At 44.3% G+C, this 9,835-nt stretch overlaps 1 protein-coding gene across 1 annotated transcript; it reads left to right on the top strand.

Annotated features, from left to right (window-relative positions):
* The first annotated feature begins 647 nt into the window (after positions 1–647).
* TNFRSF10B (TNF receptor superfamily member 10b) lies at positions 648–7,772 on the top strand. The gene is given in 2 exon segments (XM_087866419.1): positions 648–831; positions 7,441–7,772. Coding segments are annotated over 2 exon segments (516 nt in total).
* The last annotated feature ends 2,063 nt before the right edge of the window (positions 7,773–9,835 follow it).

Genomic DNA, 9,835 nt, shown 5'->3' on the forward strand with positions numbered 1-9,835 from the left:
TATACTAATCTTTTTTCCATTCAGTCATAAAATGCATTTTAAATACTTCATTACTTGGGAAAAGGCCAATGAGGACAAAAGTGGCCACAGCCCACAAAGTCCTGACAGGACCTCGCCTGTAGCTAAAGCTGCCTCCTCCCAGACCCCTGTTCCCTCTCCGAGATGCCTCTTTTCTCTGCTTTTGGGGCTTATGGGCCAACTGGCTGCTCTTCTCTGACACTCCAGCGCTGGCTGTGGTTGTAGGAACAGCTGGAGTACAGGAAGTTCCTTGTTACTGAAGGCTGAGGGGAGGAAGAGGCTCAGCCTGGGGACAAATGGGCTTCTGACGCTTGGCCTGGAGAGACTGCCCCTCACAGGGGTTCCCCCGCAGCCCAGGGAAGCTCAGCGCAGGTCTTGAGAGAAGGCCCGACTCCTGAAGGTGTAACTCTGAACACTTAGCATTGCCCTAGGGATTGAAGTGCGTGGCTCAGATCCTTCCCTACCCAACAAGGGGGAATGAGGGGACCTGACCCTACAGACAGGAGAAGCCTATTTTTCCTCCGCTCTTGTCAGGGACACTGGGCGGGAGTTTGCTCCCTCTTTCTCCTCCTCTCATCTCATGGTCCCCTCCATGTCCTCCCTGTGTCTGTACCTCGGTGTCCAATGGGATGATCCAAGCCAGTTCCTGCACCCTCAGGATTGACCTCAAGCGTGTCAAGCAAGAGGCAGGTACCCGGGCCAGTGGGGAGGCTCCGGTCCCTGGAGAGCCAGCGACTACTGACCCGAGGCTGCCCACCGCTCCCTCTCCCTCCTCAGGAACTCCATGGCTGGCGACCCCGAATGGAGCAGGGTGTGCGGTGTTCTCCTGCGCTGGGGCTGACCACGTATCCTGAAAGAGGGCCATCCTCCAAGGTCTGGTGAGGGGAAGGAATAGGTGCTGGCACTCTCTGTCTACACGCTCTGCTTGGCCTCTCCAAACAGGCCCTCCATCTCCTAAATCCTCTTGCTCTTTCGGATCTGGCTCTGGTCTTGTTCTCTGTGATCTCCATCCATGTCCCACCTCATCTGTGCCTCTCGAGGGCCAGACTCACAACAGCCCCTGTCTTGGGCTGATGGTCACCTTACGTCCCTGACCACATCCAGGAGGGCAGGCCAGTTCTTCAGGTCTTCAGGGCCCCCAGCTGGGGCAGAGAGGTGGTCAGCATATCGAATGAGTGACAGTAGTCAGTAGGAGAGGGTCAGGGAGTTTACACAGCTTTGATCAGAGCAGAACCCAACAGAGATTTGATGTGTTTGTTTCTACTTCATTTTCTCCCTTCTCTACCCCCTCCCTAAGGGTTCCCCAGAGTTGGAATGACCCCCTCCCTGTGGCCAGGCCCCAGGGCGCCTTGTTCAGTGTCTGAGCCCCCAGCCCATGTCCTGCTCCCACACCATCCTTGTCGAGGGAGGTGGGGCAGAGAAGGCTCCATCCATGTCATTGCAAATGGCAAGATTTTATTCCTTTTTATGACTGAGGAATGTTCCATTATATACATATACACCCTACATCTTCTTTATCCAACATCAACTGATGGACACTTGGGCTGCTTCCATATCTTGGCTATTGAAAATAATGCTGCTATAAACATAGGGGTGCATGTGTCCCTTCAAATCAGTATTTTGATATTCTTTGGGTAAATACCCTGTAGGGTGATTGCTGGATCATAGGGTAGTTCTATTTAATTTTTTGAGGAATCTCCATACTGTTTTCTGCAGTGGCTGCACCAGTTTGCATTCCTGCCAACAGTGCACAAGTGTTCCTCTTTCTCCACATCCTCACCAACGCTTGTTTCTTGTGTTGTTGATTTTTAGCCATTCTGACAGGTGTGGGGTGATATCACATTGTAGTTTTGATTTGCATTTCCTTGATGATGAGTGATGTTGGGCATCTTTTCATGTGTCTGTGGGCCATCTGTATGTCTTCGTTGGAGAAATATCTGTTCATGTCTTCTGCCCATTTTTAATTGGATTATTTGTTTTTTGGGTGTTGAGTTATATGAGTTCTTTGTATATTTTGGATACTAATCCTTTATCAGATATGTCATTGGCAAATATCTTATCCCATTCTGTAGAATACCTTTTAGTTTTGTTGATTGTTTCCTTTGCTGTGCAGAACTTTTTTATTTTGATGTAGCCCCACTAGTTTATTTTTGCTTTTGTTTCCCTTACCTCAGGAGATGTGCCTAGTAAGAAGTTACTATGGCCAGTATCCGAAGTTACTGCTTGTGCTCTCTTCAAGGATTTTTATGGTTTCAGGTGTCACATTGAGGTCTTTAATCCATTTTGAATTTATTTCTGTGTATGGTGTAAGAAAGTGGTTCAGTTTCATTCTTCTGTTTGTTGCTGTCCAGTTTTCCCAACACCATTTGTTGAAGACACTTTTTTTAAATTTTATTTATTTATTTGACAGAGAGAAAGAGAGCACACAAGCAGGGGGAGCTGCAGAGGGAGAGGGAGAAGCAGGCTCCCCACTGAGCAAGGAGCCCATGCGGGATCCTGAGATCATGACCTGGGCCAAAGGCAGATGCTTAGCTGACTGAGCCACCCAGGCGTCGGAAGAGACTGTCTTGAGCCCATTGCATATTCTTTCCTGTTTTCTCAAAGATTAATTGACCATATAATTGTGGGTTTATTTGTGGGGTTTCTCTTCTGTTGTATTCATATATGCGTCTATTTTTGTGCTACCACCTTACTGTTTTGTTGACTCCAGCTGTGTAATATAACTTGTGGTCTGTAACTGTGATGCCTCCAGCTTTGCTTTGCTTTTTCAAGATTGCTTTGGTTATTCGGGGTCTTTTGTGTTTCCATACAGATTTTAGGATTGTTTGTTCTAGTTCTGTAAAAGTGCTGTTGGTATTTTGATAGGAATTGCAATAAATGTGGAGATTGCTTTGAGTAGTATGGACATTTTAACAATATTTGTTCTTCCAATCCATGAGCATGGAATGTCTCTCCATTTCTTTGTATCATCTTCAATTTCTTTCATCAGTGTTTTAAAGTTTTCAGAGTACAGGTCTTTCACCTCTTTAGTTAGATTTACTCCTAGGTACCTTGTTATTTTTGGTGCAATTGTATATGGGATTGTTTTCTTAGTTTCTCTTTCTGCTGCTTCGTTATTGGTATGTAGAAATGCAACAGAAGATTTCTATACATTGATTTTGTATCCTGAGACTTTTCTGAACTTCTTTATCAGTTTTAGCAATTTTTTGGTGGAGTCTTTTCTTTTAAAAGATTTTGTTTATTTCTTTCAAAGAGAGGGAGAGAGAGGAGGAGGAGAAGGAGCAGGAGACAAGCAAGCAGACTCCACACCGAACATGGAGCACGACTTGGGGCTTGATCCCAGGACCCTGAGATCATGATCTGATCTGAAACCAAGTCGGACACTTAACTGTTTAACCAACTGAGCCACCTAGGCACGTCTGGTGGAGTCTTCTGGGTTTTCTATATATAGTATCATGTCATCTGCAAATAATGAGGGTTTTACTTCTTCCTTACTGATTTGGATGTATTTTGTTTCTTTCTGTTTTTTCATTGCTGTGGCTAGGACTTTCGGCACTCTGTTGAATAGAAGTGGTGAGAGTGGACGTCCCTGTCTTATTCCTGAGGAAAAGCTCTTAGTTTTTCCCTATTAAGTATGATGTTAACTGTGAGTTTTTTGTAATGGCCTTTATCGTGATGAAGTATGTTCCCTCTAAATCTATCTGTTGAGGGTTTTTATCATGAGTGATTGTTGTACTTTGTCAAATGCTTTTTCTGCATCTGTTGAAATGATCATGTGGTTCTTATCATTTCTCTTATTGATGTGATATATTGAACCACATTTGCAATCCAGGAATAAATCCCACTTGATCGTGGTGAATGATTTTTTAAAAATGTATTGTTGGATTCGGTTTACTAGAATTTTGTTGAGGATTTTTGCATCTATGTTCGTCAGAGATATTGGCCTGTAGTTCTCTTTTTTTTAGTAGTGTCTTTATCTGGTTTTGGTATCAGGGTAATGTGGGGATCATAGAATGAATTTGGAAGTTTTCCTTCCCTTTCTATGTTTTAGAATAGTTTGAGAAGAATAGGTATTAATTCTTCTTTCAACGTTTTTTAGAACTTGCCTGTGAAGCCATCTGGGCCTGGACTTTTTTTGTTGGGAGTTTTTTGATTACTGATTCAATTTCTTTGCTATTTGTTCGTCTGTTCAAGTTTTCTATTTCTTCCTGTTTCAGTCTTGGTAGTTTCCATATTTCCAGGAATTTATCCATTTCTTCGAGGTTGTCCAGTTAGCTGGCATATAGTTTTTGGTAATAGTCTCTTATAATTGTTGTATTTCTGTGGTGTTGGTTGTTATTTCTCCACTGTCATTTATGATTTTATTTATTTGAGTCCTTTCTCTTTTTTCTTGATAAGTCTGGCTAGAAGTTTGCCAAATTTATTGATTTTTTTTGAAGAGCCACCTCCTATTTTCATTGATCTGTTCTATTGTTTTTTGTTTCTATATGATTTATTTCTGCTCTAATCTTTATTATTTCCTTCCTTCTTTAGGTTTTAGGTTTTGTTTGTGATTCTTATTGTAGCTCCTTTAAGTGTAAGTTTAGGTGGTTTGAGATTTTTCTTGCTTCTTTTTTTTCCCCCAAATTTTTATTTAAACTCAAGTTAGTTAATATATTGGGTAGTATAAGTTTCCAGGGTAGAATTTAGTGATTCATCACTTACATCCAACAGCCAGTGCTCATCACAACAGGTGCACTCCTCAATCCCCATCACCCATTTAGCTCATCCCCCGGCCCACCTCCCTCCAGTAACCCTCATTTGTTCTCTATAATTAAGAGTCTCTTATGGTTTGCCTCTCTCTCTGTTTTTATCTTATTTTATTTTTCCTTTCCTTCCCAGATTTTTCTTGCTTCTTGAGGTAGACCTGTGTTGCTCTAAACTTCCCTCTTAGAACCACTTTTGCTGCATCCCAGAGGTTTTAGACCCTCGTGTTTTCATGCAATGTTTTATTTCCTCTTTTATTTCCTGGTTGCCTCATTCACTGTTTAGTATCATGTTTTTTAGCCTCCATGTGTTTGTGGTCTTTCTAGATTTTTTTTCTTGGGGATGACTTTTAGTTTCATAGTGATGTGGTCAGAAAAGATGGAGCAGAAGGAGACAAACAAGCAGACTCCACACTGAACATGGAGCACGACTTGGGGCTTGATCCCAGGTGCATAGTATGACTGCAGTGTTTTTTAATTTGCTGAGGCTGGTTTTGTGGCCTAATATGTGATCTGTTCTGGAGAATGTTCCATGTTGTTTCTGCTATGTTTTTAACATTCATCAAGACATATATTCACTTTCAAGTATTATAGTTTAAACTTGAGGATGTTTTATTTTTTTTATTTTAAAAGATTTCTATTTATTTATTTATTTGAGAGAGAATGAGCAGGGGGGAGGGGCAGAGGGAGAGAGAGAGAGAGAGAAAGAGAGAGAGAGAAGCAGGCTCCCCACTGAGCAAGGAGCCCCATGTGGGGACTCGATCCCAGGACCCAGAGATCATGACCTGAGCTGAAGCAGATGCTTAACCGATTGAGCCACCCAGGTACCCCCCTTAGGGTGTTTTAAATCTGTAGTCGTATCTACAATAATGATGATGATTTCTACCCTCTCGCACTGGTCCTACCTCACTTCTGTTTGAAGCATTGCTGCTTCATCCAGAACTGACAGAATGGTGCTCAGGTGCTTAGAAAAGCAGGTGTTCTGGTCTTGATTTGATTTCACTGGGAAGGCTTCTAATGTTTCATGATTAGGAATGATGTTGACTCTTGCTTTCATATAGAAAATATTATTATGGATACACCTTCCTATTTTGAGGTATTTTTTAAAAGATTTTGTTTGTTTGAGAGAGAGAGAGAGAGACAGCATGCGAGTGGGGGGAGGGGCAGAGGGAGAAGGAGAGAGAGAATCTCAAGCGGACTCCCCACTGAGCACAGAGCCACACTCAGGGCTCGATTCTCGACCCTGAGATCATGACCTGAGCCGAATTCAAGAGTCAGATGCTCAACCAACTGAGCCCCCCAGGCTCCCCTTTGAGGTATTTTTTATAAATCAGAATTTTGTTTAATTTTAAGCCAAATGCCTTTTCACCCACCATGGAGACTACCAGATACCTTCATTCCCTTATTTAGGCTGTCAATGTGGTACATTGTTACTGATCATTGTACCCTCACATTTGTGCATAAACCCATACTTTAGATTTTCCAAAGTTCCCTCTCGATATGTATTCTTCATCTGAGTCCCATAAAGCCTGGAAGAAAGAGCAGATACTTGGCAAATACTTGAAGGATGGGGCTTATGCTGATTGTCACTGCACCATCTGGAAACAAAATCCTCCTCTCCTCCTTTATCTCCTAACCCTTCCCTGTCCTTCCCTCCTTCATCCTCCTCCACCCTCCTCCCTTTTTGTTCAGGGCCATGTTCACCCTCGCTGAGGGCACCTAAGGAGCTGTGCTGACCAGTAGGGCACCCACTGGCTAGACCAAATTTGAGCTATAATTGTAAACTATTAACTATTTCAAATCTTAGTACAAAAAAGGGATATAAACTATCCCATTGATAATTTTTGTTTCTTGATTGCATGTTAAAATGATAAGATTTTATATATGCTGGGTTTGTACCCTATATTATTAGAATTAATAATGGCGGGGGCGCCTGGATGGCTCAGTCAGTTAAGTGTCAGATTCTTGATTTTGGCTCAGGTCATGATCTCAGGGTGGTGAGATCGAGACCCCTCCCACCGCCCTTGGGCTCTATGCTGGTTATGGAGCCTGCTTATGATTCTCTTTCTCCCTCCCTCTGCCTACCCTTCCCCCTCACCACCCTTCCTGCTCACCCATGTGCACACACACACACACTCTCTCTCTCTCAAAAAAAAAAAAGAATATCCCCTGTTTTTTTCAAGGCAACAACCAGAAAATATATATACTTTTCTTCAGTGCTCACCTTACGTATCTGTGGATGGCAGTGTGCAGTGCATTTCACGCACATCTCATTCACAGGTGCAAGTATGGGCAGCCCTATGACCTCCCTCTCGTGATTAGTGCAGTTTCCCTCCTGGGAGGACCTATTTTTCCCCCAGTCTCACCCACCCTCCGTCTCGTACCTCATAATGAGTTCTCCCTCCATAACCCATCTATCCAGATGGACTATCAGCCCTGCCTTAGGGCAGGACTCTCTGCTGACTTTGACTCTCCCCAGGGCCTCTGGCTCAAGTGAGGCCCAGGCAGTTGCACCTGATTTTCTGGGGATGGGAAGGCGATAAGGGATGCAGAACAGTGGGTTCACCAGCAGAGGGAGCTCATCAGGTTCCACTCAGGTCTAGGCCTGATTCCCCACCCTCTGCCCTTTCTGAAGTGGCTCCCAACTCACTGTGGCTTTCCCCCAACCTAGGCTGAGGCTTTTCTTTTGATTGCTTTCCAAACATTGTGTTCTTTAATTCCTGGAGGCTACCTATACGGCAGATGGGCCTTGGGGACAGTGAGATCCCTGTGGCCAGAGCTCGTGCTTTGGGCACGCAGTATACCTTGTATGAAATGCTGGTGTCCTGGTTCAACAAAACGGGGTGGGGTGCTTCAGTCAACACCCCACTGGATGCCTTGGAAATGCGAGGGGAAAGAAATGCAAAGGACAGAATCCAGAACCACCTGGTGGGCTCTGGAAAGTGCATCTAAGAAGGTGGGACAGGCTCTGCTGTACCCCGAATGGAAATAATCTTTTCAGGAATCTGAGCTTCCCTCGTTTACCTTTCTTCTTTAAGGGGAAGCATGAGTGGACACCAGCCTGGAAGAAAGAGCAGATACTTGGTGAATACTTGAAGAAATTCCACTTCAAAAACATGCAGCTCTTGGGATGTTCTAAAACTTTTTCAATGCGCTTGGAATACCTTTTTACAAAACGCTGGGTGTGAAAAGTGAATTGTGGAAAGATTCTACGTGGATTAGAGTTACAGGAATACCTCATTTTATTGTGTTTCACTTTATTGCACTTCAAAGCTATTGCATGTTTTACAAATTGAAGGTTTGTCGCCACCCTGAGTTGAGCAAGTCTGTTGGTGCCATTTTTCCAACAGCATTTGCTGACTTCATATCTCTGTGGCACATTTTGGTAATTCTCGCAATATTTCAAATCTTTTCATTATTATTCTGTTGTTCTGGGTGATCAGTGATGTTTGATGTTATTATTGTAATTGTTTTGAGGTGCCACGAATTGTGCCCATATCAGATTGTGAATTTAATTGATAAATGGTGTGTGTCTTCTGACTGGTCCACTAGCCCGTTAATAACCCCAAATGGCCTCTAAGTATTCAAGTAGAAGGAAGAGTCACATGTCTTTCACTTTAAATCAAAGCTAGAAATGATTAAGCTTAGTGAGAAAGGCAAGTCAAGAGCCAAGATGGGCCAAAAGCTAAGCCACACAACAAAAAGCCAGGTTGTGAATGCAAAGGAAAAGTTGTTGAAGGAGGTTAAACGTGCCTTCCAGTGAACACATGAACGATAAGAAAGCAGAACAGCCTTACTGCTGATGTGGAGAAAGGCTGAGCCATCTGCGTAGAAGATCGAACCAGCCGCGACATTGCGTTAAGCCAAAGCCTAACCCTGAGCAAGGCCCCGACTCTCTTCAATTCTGCGAAGGCTGAGAGCCATGGAAGCTGCAGGAGAAAAGTCCGAAGCTGGCAGAGGTGGGTCCGTGAGGTTTAAGGGAAGAAGCCGTCTCTGTAACATCAGAGCGCAGGGCGAAGCAGCCAGTGCTGGTGCAGACGCCGCAGCGAGTTCTCCAGGAGATCCAGCTGGGATAAGTGATGAAGGAGGCTACGCTGAGCAACAGATCTCCAGTGCAGATGAAACGGCCTCTCTCGGAAGAAGATGCCGGCCAGGACTCTCATAGCTGGAGGCGGAAAGTCAATGCCCGGCTTCAAAGTTTCCAAGAACAGGCTGACTCTCTCGCTAGGGGCTAATTCAGCTGGTGACTTGAAGTCGAAGCCAGTGCTCGTTGACTGTTCTGGAAATCCCAGGGCCCTGAGGAATTATGCTAAGCCCACTCTGCCTGTGCTCAGTAAATGGAGCAGCAAAGCCTGCGTGGCAGCACTTCCCGTTGCAGCATGGTTCCCTGAATATTTTAAGTCCACTGTTGAGACCCACCGCTCAGAAAAAAATATTTTCAAAATATGACTGCTCCCTGGCACTGCACCTGGTCACGCACAAGCTCTGATGGGGAGGTAAGACGAGACGACCATTGTTCTCTGCTGACACAGCCTCCGTTCTGCAGCCCCTGGATCAAGGAGTCATTTGACTTTCAAGTCTTGCTATTTAAGAAATACATTTGTAAGGCTGTGGCTGCCATAGATAGTGGTTCTTCTGGATTTGGGCAAGGAAATCGAAAACCTTCTGGCAAGGATTCACCATTCTAGGTGCCATTAAGAACGTTCGTGATTCATGGGAAGAGGTCAAAATATCAACATGAACAGGAGTTTGGAAGAATTTGATTGCAGCCTTCATGCACTCCGGCAGGTCCAAGACTTCAGAGGAGGAAGTGTGGGGGAAAGGGCAAGAGAACTAGAACAGGAAGTGGAGCCTGAAGACGGGACTGAATGGCCGCCATCTCTGGATCATACTAACAGATGGGAAGTTGCTGCTTGAGGATGAGCAGAGAAACTGGTTTCTTGAGATGGAATCTACGCCTGGGGAAGAGCTGGAAAGATTGTTGAGATGTTAACAAAAGATTTAGAGCATCGCATAAGCTTAGTTGCTAGAGCTGGCAGGTTGGAGAGGACTGACTCTAGTTTTGCAAGAAG

This window comes from Ursus americanus, chromosome 13, assembly GCF_024610735.1.
Source record: "Ursus americanus isolate L20-20 chromosome 13, mUrsAme1.1.p, whole genome shotgun sequence".
Lineage (NCBI taxonomy): Eukaryota > Metazoa > Chordata > Mammalia > Carnivora > Ursidae > Ursus > Ursus americanus.